The sequence below is a fragment of the Lepisma saccharinum genome, chromosome 13 (assembly GCF_977018435.1).
Source record: "Lepisma saccharinum chromosome 13, izLepSacc3.1, whole genome shotgun sequence".
In the NCBI taxonomy this organism is placed as follows: Eukaryota; Metazoa; Arthropoda; class Insecta; order Zygentoma; family Lepismatidae; genus Lepisma; species Lepisma saccharinum.
Genome location: NC_139241.1, coordinates 19,854,706 through 19,874,269, shown reverse-complemented (window position 1 = coordinate 19,874,269; position 19,564 = coordinate 19,854,706). Strand labels below are relative to the sequence as shown.

General features: G+C 38.0%; 1 protein-coding gene across 3 annotated transcripts in view; it reads left to right on the top strand.

Annotated features, from left to right (window-relative positions):
- The window catches only part of krz (beta-arrestin protein kurtz), a 117,924-nt gene that overhangs the window by 73,876 nt on the left and 24,484 nt on the right, over positions 1–19,564 (top strand). The window contains exons 9-12 of one of the 3 annotated variants that reach the window (XM_083133935.1): positions 1,408–1,480; positions 4,307–4,339; positions 4,681–4,824; positions 16,270–16,356. In XM_083133935.1, the coding sequence (XP_082990061.1) occupies positions 1,408–1,480; positions 4,307–4,339; positions 4,681–4,824; positions 16,270–16,356 (337 nt within the window). Of the gene's footprint in view, positions 1–1,407; positions 1,481–4,306; positions 4,340–4,465; positions 4,610–4,680; positions 4,825–16,269; positions 16,357–19,564 lie in introns of all 3 variants that reach the window. The other 2 variants (XM_083133936.1, XM_083133938.1) reach the window with 2 other exon arrangements.

The window sequence follows — 19,564 nt, the reverse complement described above, 5'->3', positions numbered from 1 at the left end:
TTTATGCACCACGATGCTGCCTTCCCTTTCTGTCAACTGAGGATAAAGTAGCGATGTCTAAGAAAGATTAGATGTCAGAAATCAGGAGCCGGAAATATTTGTATTTGGGAGGACACCTTTTTCAGCATCCTTTTGACAAGGTACGTGCTTATTTCAGTTGTAATTGTAACAGTAATTGTGAAAAGTGGAAACATTACAAAACAAGCAGTTTCTGTTACGGACTTTCTGTAATGCAATTTGCCGGGACCTGGACGCTCTCGCGGTAAAAGACTGAAATAACCTCCCTGTATTATTGTATACATATAAGCACCCCCTTCCAATTTTTTTTTCCGGTTACCACATTTGCGAAAAATGTAGGTCTCTACCTATATATATAGTAGGGATGGGCCAATACCAATAAAGTACCAATATAAAATTTGCTGGTACCGATAACCGATATAAAATTAGAAATGGTCCTTGAAGAACCTGAAAGGTTCATTGACCTCCTTAATAAGTGGTTGTTTCAAGGTGACTGCAGTGCGAAAGAAATAACATATTTAGACATTTACTTTTTTAGAAAGTAGGGCATGGAGATTATACATAAAAATTATAACAAAATTGCAGAATTTTGCACTAAATTATCAGATATTTATTGATATACCGGATCGGTAAAATAATCGGTAATTTTAACGATAAACCAATACACCAATACGCCTATATCAGCCGATACCGATAGAGTATACCGATTAATTGGTCCCATCCCTAATATATAGTGTGTTCGTTTTGGCTCTGGGCCAAGATATGGTGCAGATGCCGGCATTTTCATCCCGTAACGTCTCGCTTATTTACCACATATCTTTAGCATGTAGACAATTATATTTGGATTGCATAATGAGTACTAACCTGTTTTATATGAATTGTTCAAAGTTGTTCACGTGCTATCTCGGCCCAGAGTCAAAACGAATGTGCACTGTATATATATGTCTACATTCACCCAATCCATTTATTGAATATTAATAACTATGCTGCAACAGCAAAGCAAATGTAATTTTAATATACCAGCAGATTTAATGACTTTTCACAATACTGGTGATGTAAAATGACTCTTATTTTAAAAATTGTGGAAATGAAACAACATTAAAAAACAACAACTTATTTTTTGTTTGAAACTTTCCCTAATACCTCCAGCAGTTAAAGAAATGTGAACTAAAATCCTAAAATTGATTGTAATTTTTCCAAGGTGGTGGCGAAAGCTCATCAGGTCTATGACATAGTGTTTTTTGGTGAAATGTTTTCTGAACAGAATTGTTAGTCACGTAATAAACTGGAGAGAGTTTCTCACTTAGTGCTTATTTACTTAAGTAATATTTTACATGTATTAACTTAGATCATATTTGAAACAGAACGTATTTTTCTTTCTTTTTGCAGTACGGCAATTTGCAGACATATGCTTATTTTCTACAGCTCAGTACAAGTGTACCGTTGCTGAAGTAGAGAGCGAGTAAGTTACACATATATTGAGTTCATAACTTTAATACCTGTTGTTCTATAATGTAAAGTAACATTAAAGTAGTAGGTTTTTTAATTTTTTTATTTTAAGTTTCTGATTATCAGCTCCATGAAAATATCAAAAGCAAAGTGGATTGGTAGTGTTTTTTAAGCATATATTTATTTATTAGAAGAAATATTAAGCAATGTGGGATTGATTTCCCACCTGTCTCTTGATGCAGGTTGTCTTAGCTTTGAAATGTTTGGAGTCTAAAGTTTGTTACTGAACAATCACTGTGAGGGCTATTGTGCAGTTGTTTGAGTACAGTAACCCCCGACTTACGTAATACGCGACTTAAGTAAATTTGCTGTTACACAATAACTGTAAGTAGCTGTCACGAGACATTTTCTTTATTTGAAAAGTGTGATTTCAGTTTGTTTTTATATTCTTTTATATATTTTTCATACTTTTATAGTTTATATCCGAGTAAATACTGCTGCATGATGTTTCATTCTGTGTAAATAATATACATATTTATATACATAAATATAATAATAATAAATATTGCAGTTTCTTACGAAGTTACACTTAAGTAATTTACAAATTCAACTTACATAAAATTCAAGTTACGTAAAAGTTTACAGAATGCATTACTTATGTAAGTGGATGGCAGGGGGGGGGGTTTACTGTACAAAGAAATAGCAGACTTCATTCTATCCTGCACTATGTAATATTATATTTATTCTGCAAGTCAAAAATAATGCAAAGCTACTAACTAAAGTCTAGGAAAATAGCAGAGGGGTGTTCAATAAAGATTTCCCCTAACCAGCATCCAGTGGTTGTATGAGGATGAAAGTGCATGTGGATAAACATGCATCTTTCCATGTGACATTCTGCGATTTGTAGCCATCAACTAATAACTTTTGGTTTTATGGATGTAAAGATGTGAGGATGGAGAAAATGGAGTATAGGGTGGTTATCAGGTACCTGTTCCTGAAAGACAACAACGTTTGTCCCAAATGCCTCATCCTATGAGATCATAAAGCACTGGCATAAGATGTGGTCAGACATAAGTGGAAATGGATTCTATTTCCTGTCAACTGCAGAAACCCCATCAATGAAGTTGAGGCTTCAATTGTAGAAGATTGCCACATTCAGGAACTAGCTGAAAAAGTAAAGATTACATCCGTTTTGTGGAAGAAAAAAAAAGCAAATGCAGAAAGTTTCAGCTTGTTGGGTTCCCCTGTTATTAATACCTTTCCAGAAGAACTACAAAATCAGGTTCTCCTGCTAACTTTTGTGAGTGTCCCTATGAATTTCATCATATCATCACTCACCCTCATTGTTGCTATTAGCCGAAATGGAAGGAAAGCAATGTAAACTAACCAAATCAATCCGTCAATGGAGGAAGACCCACCCCCGAGAGCTAGCAAAAGCCCACGTATCTTTGGAAAACTATGTGAAGGAAGGGGATTGAAAATATGAAAACCCGTGGAATTTGAGGAAAACTTGAGTGCATGATTACAACACTTGAGTTTGTACCCATTAGTCATTTGCCAAGAAAACTAAGAAAACTTTTTTCACTAGAGTAATTAGATAGGTTGACATGGGTTTATCACCAAGACCCAGACACAAAGTACAATCTTAGCAATGGAAGCACTGCAACTCACCACCACCTCAAAAGCATGTTCTCAACCTTCCACTGGCAACGTGAACCTCGCAGTGCTTTAGGACCAGGAGAAAGTGGCAGTGAAAAAATTTCTGGCAAAAGTTACCACAATAACCCAAGATCTTTTATCCCTCAATGCTGGTTAAATTACAGAATTTCACCCAAGAAAGAAAGGCATGGTGCGCTTTCCAAAGGCGTGTCATCTCTTGCAAGACAATTCTCCTGTGCACAATGTGAATGATGCCCAAAGGATAGAATGCTTCTGTGGCTATGAAATTCTACCCCATCCTCCTTATTGTCCTGACCTCCCATCATCTGACTTCCACTTCTTTTTCCTCCATGAAGTTATTTTTAAAAGACAGGCACTTGCCAGATAATGGCAAACTCATTTCTGAGATACTGTCCTGGTTTAAGTCCCAACCCAGCTGCACAAAACATGTAGAGGTGTGTGATTCTGTGTGGCAGCTATGTAGAGACTGACTAATAAGTGTGCAAACTTGTATGTCCCGCAGCCCCTGGTAAGTGGGCCAGGAAAGTCGTTATTGAATGCCCCTTGTATTCGTAAGGATTTGGTTTGAAAAAGTGGTTTGATCTTGTTGTGCTATCAATTGGTAATAAGATTTTGTTATTTTGTTGTAATACCTTGCAGTGAAATGATTTAACTCTGATAAACTTACTATTCATTTTTCCACGCAATTTTTTTTTCTTTTTTCAGCGATCGATTTTGCCACTCGTCTGGTGGCTTTGTCAGTTCACAGCTGACAAAGCCACCAGACGAGTGTCAAAATCGATCGCTGAAAAGAAAAATAAAAAAACTTACGCCAAAAAATGAATAGTAAGTTAATCATCCGAGTTAATTACCTATCTCCGCGTAACTGCCAAACTGATATCTTTAGATACAATGTGAGATGATTTGTTTTTCTTGTCTCGTGCGGAACACACAGTGCAGTGTAGGATAACCTTCCTCCCCTTCACACATGTAAACGGGCATTATTTATAAAATGGTTGTTCCGTAGTGGTGTTTCCATTTCAGATAGTCTTTTCATTGAAACCTTGCTTTGAAAAATATCCATCATAGTAGAAATAGTGCATTACAATAATAGATAGAAGACAGTAATTTGACTGATGTTTTGAAAATGAATGACTTTGTGTTATTCTTTGTTTTGTAGTGGAAATTTACTACAACGGGGAAATAACCAAAGGTGAGTTTAGTTGTTGAATGACTGGCATTTTCTATGCCTTTTCAATGTTGTCTTTCCGTGAAGCTGCAGAGGAGAATACAGTCTCTTCTCTTTTTTCCTTTAACATTGTTGCTGTGGTTTTTCCAGAGACGGTTGTCCCGTTGGTCCAGGCTTTACTTTATCCAAGGTATATCACATGACTCCATTGTTAGCCAACAATAAGGATAAGAGAGGGTTAGCCCTTGATGGCCAGTTGAAACACGAGGATACTAATTTGGCGTCGTCGACAATGTAAGTAAAAAAAAATCAGACACCGTTTGCTTGCCGTAAGATGTAGTTATCCTTAAACTTCTTCCTTACAGAGAGGGCTGTCCCATTGGACCTGGATTCACTTTGTCAAAAGTATTTACTTTGACACCTTTACTGGCCAACAATAAGGATAAGTGGGGCCTAGCCCTCGATGGGCAGTTAAAACATGAAGACACTAACTTAGCTTCCAGTACGCTGTAAGTACGAGAGTGTCCTCTCTGCATGATAAAAAAAGCATTCAGCAAATGAATGTTGAAATGCCTGTTGCCTTGATACTCGCATCACTGCCTGCCTGTTTTATTTCCACGACATTAGTTTTTGTTTTGTTTGTTTCACCTTGTTTTTTTTATGCTTTTGAATTTTACCTTGCGTAGTGAAATATACTGCAGAAGGTCTTACTCTCGAGGGGAACTTATTCAGCCTGAATGTGAGTTATGCTTCTCCTAGCACTTCTTTTCCACACGTCAAGACAATCTATCATATCGCTTGTCTACAGAAATAATATATTTAATCAGCTTACTACCAGATAATGCAGCTAAAATTGTATCTTTGCTTTGCAGTATTGCTTTATAAGAGTTTTCTTTCCCTCCAAGAAAAAAAAAATATATACTTATACTGTGTGTTTTAAAAATCCTGTGGGATTCTAAAAAGCTATAACTTTAAAGTAGTAGGTTTATTACAATGAAATATTGTTTTTTACACAGAGGAAAATTTAAAATGCTGAATGACATGTGTGAAGGAGATCACGTGATGGAAGATGGTGTCGATGCAAGAAAAGTCTCAGTGCATGTTATGGCTTGCCGAGTTAAAATCTTGTGTTTTGGAAAATGCTTTCAGCAGAGACAAGTATCCAGAGATGGTACAAAAAGTTTAAGGTGGGAAGCGTAGCAGATTTACCACGTAGTAGGTGGGAAGCATATCAGATTTACCACGTAGTAGGAGGTCAAGAACGAGTGATGATGTGTGCAGTAGAGCGTGCAACGTAGTCCAATGAAATCTTACACCTTGTGATTACTGGCTGTGGGGACATGCCAAAATCCAGTTGTATGCACAGAAACCGACAGATCTTGACGACCTGAAGTTCAAGGTACATGATGTGATTTAGAACATTCCGGACGAGCACCGTCAGAATGCAATCCTCGGATTCAAAAGTAGATTGCAAGAGTGATTGGATGTGAATGGTGCCAAACTGGAGATCTGGCGATGAACCAAACCACATCAAACATTAATTTTAAAGTTTCCTCTGTGTAATGAACAAAATTTTGTTGTAATATACCTATTACTTTAGAAGTTATATGTTCTTAGAATACTGCAGGACTTTTAAAACACACTGTATGTAAAGAAAACTTCAGTTTGTTTGTAGCAATGAAGTTGTATTGCAAAGTTTCTATCATTTCCTGATTCACAGAACTGAATGCCAACATAATAATATTTGGAAACATAAAGAGCTAACCTCTGTGTCAGAGTAGTTAGCACAGTACTCTATGACACCAAGCGTCTCAGGTTTGAATCCAAGCCTGGCCATGGGTGTTGTTTGTGGAAGTCCGTTCATCAATTTAATCATATCATCACTCATCCCCATTCTCGCGATTAGCCAAAACTGGCAGAAAACTTGATTTTAAATAACAAAAATTATATGGAGGAAGACACAGTTATTCAAAGTGGGGACAGCTGTACATTTGCAGTTAAATTACTGATTTGAACATATGTTAGAGTACTGCATTGGACCACTTTCGCTCACTCAAACTCGTTCGAACGCTGCGCTCGTTCATACTGCACTCGTTGTGAAATGATTGGCATCATCCCATATTTCAGTGTCTAATAAGCAGCACTGTCAACATTAAACCCATACACTAAAGGAAACTACTCTATGCAATTACATTTCTAAATAATAATTCCGTATATTATTATGTAAGACTCAAATACAGCACACATGAAAGTATGCAATATCTACAGACCGAAACGTAAAACACATGCTGACAGACCTGCCTAAGCAATTACGAATATCATATCACAGTGCAAGAAGTACGTGTACATCATTTTTCACTTACCGGAAAGGATAATAATATTCTGCGAAATAATAAAATGCTGTTATAACTGGCTGCGGTGGCTCAGTCGGTAAAGCGTCTGACTACCATGCTAAAGGTCCCGGGTTCGATCCCCGGCCGGTTCAAATCCGGGAACTTTTCTAACGATGGAAGCGGCCCCGGCGCCCACCCAGCGTCGAATAACATGGGTACCTGGGGGAAACCCTGGGGGGTAAAGGCGGTCCAGGGGCGTGATGCTGATCACATCACCCCCACTCACGACCGGATCAAAGAAGTGTGGGGCGTTACCCCCTCACCCCCTATACGCCTTCATGGCGTAGTGCTATGCACAGGGGAGCACTTTACCTTTTTTTTTTTGTTATAACATTTAATCAACATCATTTCAATGTGACAATAAAATAACATGAATTAAAATATAAAATGTCAGCCTAAGCAGTTTCAGCTCATAATCATCTATTTCATTTTCACGTATCTCTGTAAGATACACACAACTGCATTTTAACATGGAGATGATGACTGTGTTAACTTATTTTTCAATTTCACTTTGTCTTTTACTTCACGATCTTATTTGAGGGTCCACTACCATAGACAAATTATGGAAATACGTGTGCTAATAGGGTTCGAGTGTATTTTGCTCATTCAGTCGTTTTTCGCTCGAGCGGAAGAACTATTAATTTGTGTGCCATCTATTGTTGCCCATGGGAACTATTTGCTGCTCGAGCGATAAACGTTCTTTGCAGCACTCTCACATACGTACATTACCGCATGTTCAAAAATTTTATCTTGATTCACCATATACCAGGTGGTTATAATTAAAGTGACTGTGTTCAGAGTGGTACAGCACGGGCTGTAATGAGAGTAGCAGTCTGAAACTTCGTAGATATGCTAATGAAGCAATGCGCTCGCGAATTATGCACAAAAAAATTCGTTTCAATTCTCGCCACCAGGGTAAAAAATGGCGCTGTAAGCCGTCAAAACGTGGTATAGTTACAGGAAAAAGGCAGGAAAGATCAAACACATGAGAACAATGGTTCTGGCATGTTTATTAGGAACTATGGTTACAAGAACTGTTCAATATGGCCTCCCAATTCAGCAACATGCTGCATTCATTACACGGCATGGTCGACGGTTGCTCACAGCATGTCTGGTGAAATCTGAGCGACATGTCGTTGTATGCTAGCCTTCAGATCAGGCAGAGACCAGACATGTCCCTGATAGACACGATCTTTTAAATATCCTCACAGCCAGAAGTCACATGGATTAAGGTCGGGGGATCTGGAAGGCCATGCATCTGGTAACTGCCTATGCGGTCATTAGTCAAGGTTTCTCGCAGCAAATCTTTCACGTGGTGAGTGACATGTGGTGTTGCCCCATCTTGCATGAAAATGGTGGTGTGTTCACAGTTCCGTTCTTGCAAAGCTGGAATGACGTGTTGCACAAAGAGGTCCCTATAACGTGCAGATGTCACTGTACACCTAACAGGCCCTCGAGGTGTCATCTCCTCAAAGAAAAACGGACCAAGAATGAAGGAGCTAGTGAACCCACATGCAACCTTTTACATGCAAACTTTTCTTTTGTCGGTTTCTAAAAAATAGAAAGGAAAAGTGCAGTCACGTAAACTGAGTGCAATGGTTGTTCCTGCACAACATGTGGACGAGTGGAACCCCATATGAGACAGTTCTGAGTATTCACTGCACCATCCAGAGTAAAATGCGCCTCACCAGTCCACAGAATATTCCCCGGCCACATGTCATCCACTTCCATGCGTGCCAAAAACCGATGGGCAAACTCACGGTGTTGTGGAATATCTTGGAGTTTCAATTGGTGCACAGTTTGAATCTTGTAGGGATGCCAGTGTAAAATGCACCGCAAAACCTTGCGAACTGTTGACCAGGGAGTGACAATTCACGTGCCACATCTCCAGCACTGGTTGCAGAAGTTGAGGCATGTGCTGCACGGTCAGCTACAGCGACTTCGTCCACAACTTCCCTGGTGCAACACCCAATTCACCTGTTTCCTCGAATTTCTTCATCATCTTCTTCAGCCCATTAATTGACATGGGCCCTCTTCTCAGTCCATTCTGTTGGCGATATTTCCGCAGTGCAGCGTTGCTATTGCTCCCATTCTGGTAAAACAACTTCACTAGCAGTGCACGGTCTTTCCTTGCAATAGCCATTGCTTTTTACATGGAAAAATTCAAACTTCTAACGTTCGGCGAACATTCACATCTCTAAAGGAAAAAAGCAACAAGTGTCACCAACAACAACCAGGGAGCTCACACAATGGTTAGGCAATGTCACAGACTTCGACGTCAGAGTTACGGAAAATTTCACGTTTTGACTGCTTACAGCGCCATTTTTTACCCTGGTGGCGAGAATTGGAACTATTTTTTTTTTTTCATAATTCGCGAGCGCATTGCTTCATTAGCATATGTACGAAGTTTCAGACTGCTACTCTCATTACAGCCCGTGCTGTACCACTCTGAACACAGTCACTTTAATTATAACCACCTGGTATTAATTTAATGCCACAGATGATCCACCTTGGATACAATTGGAAACTACGGGAATGATTGGCATGATTTTGCCTCAGACAGGGTGGGCAAGTTGTGTTGCCATGGTAATATACCTCTGGGTTTAGGATGTCACTTGGTGACCAAAGCTATAGGATAAATGAAGGTTACAAGAGGTGGTTAACGATTCTTTTGCTAGGCTTTGTGATGATTATTCTGACAGTAAATATCCCGGTTACCTACTTGTAAGACAAATGAGGCAAATTGAAGCTTTTATGGAAAATATAAGACAATGAATCAGTAAAATATTAGTAATAAAAGTTGGTAAAATTTATATTGGCACCATATTTGTACTGATAAAATTGCATATCAATTCCATCCCTACTCTTTGAGTGCTAAATCTATCGGCAAATAGATTTCATCCAAGACATAAATCTTCACCACAACTTTGCTGTAAGAATTCTGATCTTAAGAAAGGAAAGATGATTGTGCCAACTTTCAAGAATAAAAAAATCAAATTTACCTTATTTCACAATTTCTTCTCTTCCTCTCTTGTAGTCAGTTTGTAATTCCCAACATGTTTATCTATTCGGGACATTCAACATCTATTCAGGACATTCAACCAACTGTCTCCCATATTTTAGTACCGGAGGGATAATTGCTTAATTAAGTTAGTTATTTCTAATCAAATTAGTTGCTCTTTTGACATGTAGATGGCAGCACTGTAGAAACATTTCAGGGTAGTGGTTGGCAGCAGGACGTGTAGAACGCTTAGCATAACTTTACACTGTATCTAACATAAACTTTAGGTTGAGGTGGTTTCAATAGCTCATGTAGTTAGGATACACAAATGCACACAATGCAGACTTGCAGACACACTGAAAAGTAGGACCTGGAGTGGCTATTTTATCTTGGAATGTCAACAGCAACTCTGGACAATGTAAGACTTTCACCAGTTAACGACTTGAGGGTGATAAACAAATGAAATGGATGTATCCAACCAACATAGCAACATAATTAGCATTTGGGGATAAGAATCTGATTTCCATGCTGAATAAAATGTGATGACCTTTCCTTATCCTCCGAAGATAATACCAAGACTACTAGTACAGTGTTCCCTAACAAGTAAAGTGTGTACTTAGTACCATAACCTATATCAGATAAAAGTATTCATAGTAATTATCACAGAGCAGTTGTTTGTCTTTGTTCCTAAAGTGTTATTGTATGTAAAATTCCAAAGGAAGAAATCTTCAATGTGTCTAGTAGTACGTAAACAGTGTCTCCCAAAATAATGTTTACACTCTTTGAATGTTAATAACAGTGAAACTATTAAAGATGACTAACAGTTTTTCCCTTCCCGTTGAAACCATGTCTGGTGTTTGTTGATGTGTTCAGCATTGCAGACAGTCTATTGCTGTCAAGGGTGTGGTCATTTTGAACATTATATAATTTGAAGGCATGTGACACAAAATAAGAAAGATCATTCTTCCTGTTATTGTGTTCCAGTTATTATTAATGTTCAATGAGTGTAAACACTATTTTGGGACACACTGTATAACTAATGATTAGTCTCTGAAGTAAAAAAAAAAAGATGTGTCCAAGTAGGTCCCTCTAACTTCATTTAATAAATCACAAAATGTTATTTGCACTGCATCTCCTTGAGTCAACCAAAAGCATGTCCACTACACTGCATAGGAGGAAGTCGCAAATGGTGTTCTGAAGATTTTCAATATGTTCTAAATTTACCGTGAGTCAAAAATTAATCAATTGCAACGTTGATAGTTAAAAACATGAAAACTATAAGATACATTCACACCAAATTTTTATCTCATACGTATCTCCAAAAGTAAACTACTAACAACATTTACACAGCTACAGACACATATGTATTGGTGTTCGAGACTGGCTTCGACATTTACGAGGGAAGCTTCCAAACCGCCCAACAAGAAGAAACATTTTGCAACTGTTTGGAATCCCTTGATTGTGGTCAATATATTTAGCTGACCTGCTTGTAATGTCTGCCTCCACATGTAAACAAAGACAGTTAATAGTGAAGTGTATGTAACCAAATATATACAGTGATCAACTGCAGCAAAGTAGAAACATAATTATGTGCACAAGGAGAAGGCTACGTGTCATTTGTTATGTCTCTTGAGAAAATTAAAAATGTTAAATAAAGTACTAAAACTATCATCATTCTGCTTCACAGTTATGTTTTGAGAAGACAGTGCTGCAAGAAATAGCTATTCTTGTACCTAGGCAGCACTCACATTACAGTCAACAATGTTGTTAACATCAAACTCTGTAAAATTTATTTCCAGCACATTAGAGAATGATGATGGCTTGTCCTTAAGACATATATCCTGATGCTTTCCATGCATAAGGCATCATAGGTTGTACATAAAAATGCAACTTGAAAAATGAGGAGTTGTATCATGTAGATGATGGCATGTTCCTCATATTGTATGTACTCCTTCACGCCCCGTGTACAGTTTGTATTGGTAAAAGAAGTAGAATGAAGAAGCTGGTAGTATTTGGTGGCTGTAGGTGGTATGATCTTTGTGTGTAAATTAAGATTCCTGCTTCCAAAAGCTTTGGCAGGTAAATTACTGTTGGTTTGACAAGACATGAATCAAGTAACAGAAGGGATGGTTCTGTTATGTCGTGTTCCCGTACTTGACACATCCAGGACAGTACAAGTGCCGTGAATATCCTACCACTGCCACTGCAATCATATTCTGTATTTGGAGATTTGCCGCATTTCGGAAACATGTTTGCCAAACCTACCACATCCTTCTTAAAAGCACACACTTCGCTGGTAATTGTCTTTGTCTCTGTGTGGCTCTGGACACTACAGGCATGCCTCCTAATCAGTTGCTAAAAGTCGCACTGCATAATTGTAACTTTGATCCACTTAACGTCCTATTCTGCAAGTGTCTTGGCGATTCTTGTCAGGTTTGGGAGCTTCACCTTACTATGTGCCATCTAGGTTATTGCATCAAACCTAGTAGGCAAAGTTGCACAAGGGCTGTGGGATTGGGAGTGGGGAGATTTATATGCACAAAATAAAAACAAAATCAGGTGCTGTAGCATCACAGAATAAATGAACAAAATGGAATCTGTCTTAAAGTTTTGGAGTTTTGTGTGTGCTTATTGGCAATACTTTACAAGAAATCAGTTGGCTCAGGTTGAAGTACATATTTTTGTTTTTCTAAAATGCAGTGGTGATGCAGTTTGGAAGTTCGTGATTTATACTGTTGTTTGCAACCAACAGAGTTCATAATTTCATAAATGGATAAATTCCATCTTCAGTATAGTCCGTGCTTAATAGAGATTTCAGTGGACATCCATTTCACTTCTTCCAACCAATTGGTAATTCACAACCAGGCTTGATGCGACAGATTATTTGTGGTTGAATACGTGTCTGATTTGTTTCAGTTTGTGCCGTGAATGTATTGAATAAATTCGTGTATGGGTTCAAGAACCTTAAACATAATTGAATATAAAAGGACCACACAAATGAGCTTGATGTGAAAAATAAGAAAATATTTAAGTATGGTACATAACCTCTACTTGTTATGATTATTTCTACAGCAGTATTAATTCATTTTAATATTTGATTATAAAAATGGTTTTGTTTCATTTTTGAATGTAGCACATTTAAATTTATGAAACAACAAATTAGCACAACTTAGTTTTATTATATTTTATTATAAGATATAGTTGTTTGTCTGTGTGTAATATGCATGTTATTCCTTGAATATATCATACTTAGAGAATTTCCATTTTTTATATAGTTCCAGCTCTTGGTGTATCATATTGTGCATTAAATATATGAATGTGTAAATCCCACTCAACTGCCAGTGTGTAAACTTCTAATATGCACTCTTTTCAGGCACAGTCTTAATTTCATAGATACAGTAACTGAAAAACACATGAATTTGAGTATGCTACAAACAAATTGAAAGATTAGTTACATTTTTTGTTTCATTCTTTGTTTTTAAAAAAATTAATGAATAATATGCATGTTATCTGTGTTTCAAGAATAACTGCATTTTCTTTTTTTCCCCACAACTCTAATTATTGCAAATGCAGATTTTCTGCTTGTTTCAGAAATTGCTTTTAATGTGTGTGTAACAATTAACTTGCATGTCTCAAGCAAGTGAGGATACTTTTACTAAATGATGCTTTCTTGTGTATTATTGTCTATGCAGTTAAGTGTCCTTGTACAAAGGTGGACCAAGTTATGAATAGTGTTAAATTGGAATATATATTTATATATATATATATGTCAGTGGTCATAAGCACACCCAGAAACGTTTGGCATTGTAAATTTGCATATTTTGTTTGTTGTGAATTAAAACAAATGAATTAGATGATGGGTTACTCCTTGACTTAATTATTGTTTTCCCCCATGGAACATACGACCCATAAAACATTGCCATTTGACCCTGCTAACAGCTATCCTCTTCTTTCCTGTTCTTTACTTCATTCCTGCTCTATACTTAATTCCTGCTCTTTACTTCATTCCTGCTCTATACTTAATTCCAGCTCTTTAATTCATTCCTGCTCTATACTTAATTCCAGCTCTTTAATTCATTTCTGCTCTATACTTAATTCCAGCTCTTTACTTCATTCCTGCTCTATACTTAATTCCTGCTCTTTACTTCATTCCTGCTCTATACTTAATTCCAGCTCTTTAATTCATTCCCGCTCTATACTTCATTCCTGCTTTATACTTAATTCCAGCTCTTTACTTCATTACTGCTCTATACTTCATTCATGTTCTATACTTAATTCCTGCTCTTTACTTCATTCCTGCTCTATACTTAATTCCAGCTCTTTAATTCATTCCTGCTCTATACTTCATTCCTGCTTTATACTTAATTCCAGCTCTTTACTTCATTCCTGCTCTTTACTTCATTCCTGCTCTTCACTTCATTCCTGCTCTTTACTTTGTTCCTGCTCTTTACTTTGTTCCTGCTCTTTACTTTGTTCCTGCTCTTTACTTTGTTCCTGCTCCATACTTCGTTCCTGCTCCATACTTCGTTCCTGCTCCATACTTCGTTCCTGCTCCATACTTTGTTTCTGCTCTACACTTCTTCATTCCTGCTCTACACTTCTTCATTCCTGCTCCATACTTTGTTCCTGCTTCATACTTCGTTCCTGCTCCATACTTCGTTCCTGCTTCTTACTTCGTTCCTGCTCCATACTTCGTTTCTGCACTATACTTCATTCCTGCTCTACACTTCTTCATTCCTGCTCTTTCTCTCTTCCTAGCCTCTGGGTGATCAGGCATTCACCTCTCTTCATTTTCCCCTGCAGGTTCCAATCTAATGCCTTTGTCTCTTGATAGCTTCATTTCCTTTCCTTAATTTGTGCCCCATCCATTTCAGTTTCCAGCATTTCATGCTTCACTTCTTCCTCCACAGTTCTTCGTTCTCAATCACTTTGGCCAATATATGTTCGAAATTCTGCTCACGCAATGATTAATAAATGTCTGTAGTTCACAGCTGATCATATTTGCTACTGTTTGTGTTTCAGACTCGTGTAACAGCATAGATTTAACATTACTTTGAAAAATCCTAGATTTGTTCTTTGTACATTGTTTTTCCGTACTGAATAAAGCTCCGCAAGGATACACTTTACTTTTTTAAAGTGCTGTAATACATCCTGTGTGGCTTCTTCCATCTTTAGCAACCACACTACCCAGGCATGTAAAATTATCATCTTTGATAACCTTTAACAAAAAGTAAAAGGGGCAGTTTTTAATGCTGTTCAACACAACTTAATCTTAAGTTCTATTTTCTTTGTTTTCTCTATCAGATCTTACCATTCAATTTAATTCATGTAAAAAATTTTGCAAGGCAAAACTGTTGCCGAAATCTGACTACATCTTCATCTTCAATAGTAACGGAGATATAGGCATTCGAAATTTTATGGATTTCTGCTGTCAAATACACACCTAAGTTAGTTTTTCAATGTTCGACAATTTAAATAGATATTATAAATCTACAATGCAACGACTACCATTGGAAATAAAAATATTAGGGATGGTCCAATATGAAATTTTGGCTGATACTGATAAAGTACCAATATAACATTTATCAATACCGATAAATAATATTCTACCAATCCGATAAACAATTCCAAATGGGCCTTGGAAGATCCTGAATACTTCATTGACATCCTTAATAAATGATTGTTTCCAGGTGACTGCAGTGCAAGAGAAATTGCATATGTAGACATTTACTATTTGAAAAAGTATGGCATGGAGATTATCCATAAAAATTATTACAAAATGGCCAAGTTTTGCACTAAATTATAAGACTTTTATAGATACATCGGATCTGTAAAATAATTGATAATTTTACCGATATCGGCTGTTACTGATAGAGTACCATCCCTAAAAAATGCTAATGTAGTTTTTGGTATTTATGTTCTTCATTAGTTTGATTTCATAGCAGAATACAGTGAAACCTCGATTTTATGTTTTTCAGGGGACCAAGCTGAAGAAACTTAAAATCGAGGAAACTTTTCTAGCATTTTGCTCCATTGGGACCATGAATATTGAATGTATAATGCAGGAAAATGTAAAACTGGTGAAGAAAAAATCTAGGTTCCACTGTATTGGTACCACTGTCTGTTAAATTTTCTCATCAGTCCCATCTCTCAGTAAAGGAAGATTTTTGCATTGACCCTTTTTTTGTATCTGGTGTTACAATTATGTTTATTTCATTAATGCCATGATAAATTGTTTCTGGGGTTCTCTGACCACTAATAGTGGTTACATGGTAGTACAGCCCCATTGTGGTGCTGATCACGTCACCTCCAGAGTGGCCAAGTTCGTAAATGTGTGGAGCCTTATGTCCATCCCCCTCCACACTTGTGCCTAGATGGTAATTTTATAATGAGCACAGGGCAATAACTTTACTTAAATCCTTTGTACAAAGGCTACTTAGGCTTTTGTAAGCTAACATTAAACAAGCTAATTAAAATGCACATGAATGTTATGAATTAATTGAATAGTGTGTGGGAATGAATGGTAGTGATTTTATTACACTGTGTGTTATCCTTTGTAGCGTTGCTGATCCATCGCAGAGAGAGAACCTTGGCATCATTGTCCAGTACAAAGTTAAAGTGAAACTTTGCCTAGGAGCATTAGGAGGGTGAGTGTACCTAATAATGGATTCATAGACTAAGTGCATGTGGAAAGTTTTTTTTTTTTTATTACGCTATAACAATATATAACAATTATTACAATAACTCGTGTTAAAGGAAGAACAAGAAGAAAAGAATTGAAATTTTCCCCCAAAATTGGCCCCTGTGCTCCTCCCCCAATTGACTGAAGTGAATGAAAAATGTAGTATGTAGTGGTAATACCGGTTGATTCGTTTGGGATGTCATAAAAGTAAAGTGTTATACACATAAGGTTAATGTACATATCTCTGAACAGTTTGCCGTACTCTAAGCAGTAAGGTTATAAGTTTCTAGTGAGCGGAGGCCTCCCCGATGGTGCAGTGGTAGCGTCATCGCCTTGTAATCAAGGGGTTCCGGTTTTGATACCCGGTGGAGGCACAAGTGGTTCGGATCCCATTTTAAACTGTAGGTCCAGTTCTGATTAGCCTTACTGTACATAAAGTGGACCAAATCAATAAAACGAATGAGCGGAGGTGTGCAGACCTCAACCACATGGCGGCACTAGCGTGCGTGCATGAGAAACATGTTGGTGGTCACCCCACAACAATGTGTTCAGTGCGTCGTATGGTATGCAAAATGGGGATACTGGACACCTTTATCTTTCAACAGGACAGTGCTCCTCCACATTGAGCTCTCATAGTGCAGGATCATCTTAATGGGATATTCAACGATCGCTGGTGTGGCCCATGGCCTGCAAATAGCCCGGACTTAACGCCTCCAGATTTTTTGTATGTGTATGTGTGTGTGTGTGGGGGGGGATGTCAAGTCATTGGTGTATGCACAAAAAACACAGACTGAAGCCGACCTGCGATTACAGATTAGAGCAGCTTATCAACAGATCACTCCAGAAATAGTGCACGCCACGTGGTGCAACATGTCTGTGTGATATGAACTGTGCCGTGTCCGCAATGGCAGACCTGTTGAGTGCTAATGTGCTGGAATACAAAAACTGTGACTCTCCTACACATTTATGTACCATTAACAGCCAATAAGTTTAAATGGTTTCTGGTATATACAGGAAAACCTCGTTAATACGATATTGGTTAATATGAAATACCCTTTAATCCGAAGTTCTTCCCATTCCCCAGCCGATATGATAGGATTTGTAATGTATTTCAGTACGGATAAATCGAAATACGGATACTTTTTAATACGAAGTTGTTTACAAGACCTTTCGGCAAAACTGGTTTCCTCAATTCGATGTAGACACCTGCGTAAGTCGACAAGAGAAGATCAAATGTAGAGAGAGCTTGGATTTTATTTTAACTTGACCTTGACATGTTTCCTTGTCCTAAGAGCTGCTGACAGCTTGAGGGAAGCAGACCAAAATGCCTGCTGGACATTGACATTCTTTGTCAACGTGCATGGCAGGTCAAGCTCTTTCCTCGCTGAATACGCCACCTTGGTAATATTCACCAGTGCCAGATGAGAAATGCGAGATAAGATCGCAGGAATGTTCCAAAATACAAGACGCGTGGTGCCTGGAAGTCTAATCCATCTGTCTAGTTCTGAGTTCAAGATTCAGCAGTTTTCCGTGAGCGAGCAACTTTTGGCCTGGTAGCCGACAACTTCCATTAACCACTTTCATTAAAAGTGTGTTCTTTGTGCCCTGTAGAACTTCATAAGAAAAGGGAAACAGTTACAGATAATCTAAGCCACATAGGCCAACTAAAGATCGTCAACCTGCTTAATGCGTTGTCATCTAGTTTTCCCGCAAAAGTTGTCTTTGATCTTACGTATGTTGCAACTCCCGTTTCCTGCTTCATACGTTTCCCAACTGTGCCGGTCATAAAATTTGCCAAAACAGTGTTCTGTTGGCTGAGTGACTTCTCCCCCTTTTCTATCAGCAAACAGTTGGGGGGTGGGGGGGGGAAGGTCCTTTGCTAATTGTTTCAACCACGATTTTCTTGCTTGTGCGTGCACACACCCTCCTTTCCTTTGGCGTCTAAAAAAAGCAACCAGTTCTGAATACCTTCTTCAAAACAAACAAAAACCACAGGATAAGTAAAAGAAAAGTGATCCCCTTCTTTCTACAACAGCTCCTTATCCGCCACTGGTGTGCATGGTAATGTGATAATTGCAGAATTCAGGTACCTCTTTCTTGTTTGAATGCAGCTGTCTGGATAGGAAATATTGCTCGTATTATTGTCTGTTGCATGGTAAAACGTAATGGAAGGATCATTTTTCTTCTTCACACTGCTGATAAAAGTTTGGTCTTCGACAACTACAACTGCGTTATCTTTAAAATGATAATTTCCCTTCTGCCACCTGCTGCTCTATCTTCCAGCTGGTCTCATTGTGTTTACGCTGCAGCTGGCGCCAGTGTTTAGTATAGCGTCTGAAAGCTGTTGCTTGCCGTTCCTCAATGACTAATCCAGAGCGAGTGTTTGACCTCCAGAATAATCCTGAATCCAACAATAAATTGTCAATTAATCTGAAAATATGCAAGTTTCGTAAAGCTTGTTTTGAGTTTATTTTATGCTGATGAACTAAGCTGGACTAAATATACAGTTTAAAGTGGGATCCAAACCAGAGTGATTATCGAGTGTGGCACTGTTTATGTCCCCTAGGATACACATTTGGTGCAAACTGATCGCAAGTTGCGTGTTTCCTTTTTCAGGGTGGATTACAATGCAAGTTGAGGAAGAGTTTGGACTGATCCCTGCAAGGGGGGATATGAAGTTAACTGAAGCAAAGGAAACGTGACTTTTTACGATGTGTTTTAGACAGCCGAACAAGAACGAAATTTACAGCCCCGATGTTTTTTTTTTGCCAGGGAAAGGTTGTGTTCTATCCCAAGAGAATCTTCTATCAGTTAATCCTGTAACGGACAGTGTTCTAGTGAACGCACATAAAATCCAATATTCATTCTGTCCGATTATCTCTTGTCTCTTGCTCGCGGCAGTGTGACTACTGTCAAGATTCTTCCGAGTTTCACTTCTTGCAATAAACAAAATTGTTTTCCTTTCTGTAGGTCTCCGTGCAAACGGGTTTCTTATGAACTAAAATTGTAAAAATTTCGTGGAAGAGCAACGACTTTGCACAATTAAAAGAAAATACCATTTTTTAAAAGACTTTTTGCCACAACATGCATTTTGGGCATAACCGGTTGTATAACTAGGCAGGATAAATGGTGTTACTGTCTCCTTGGAATCTTTGTGTCCATGTAAGCTCCGT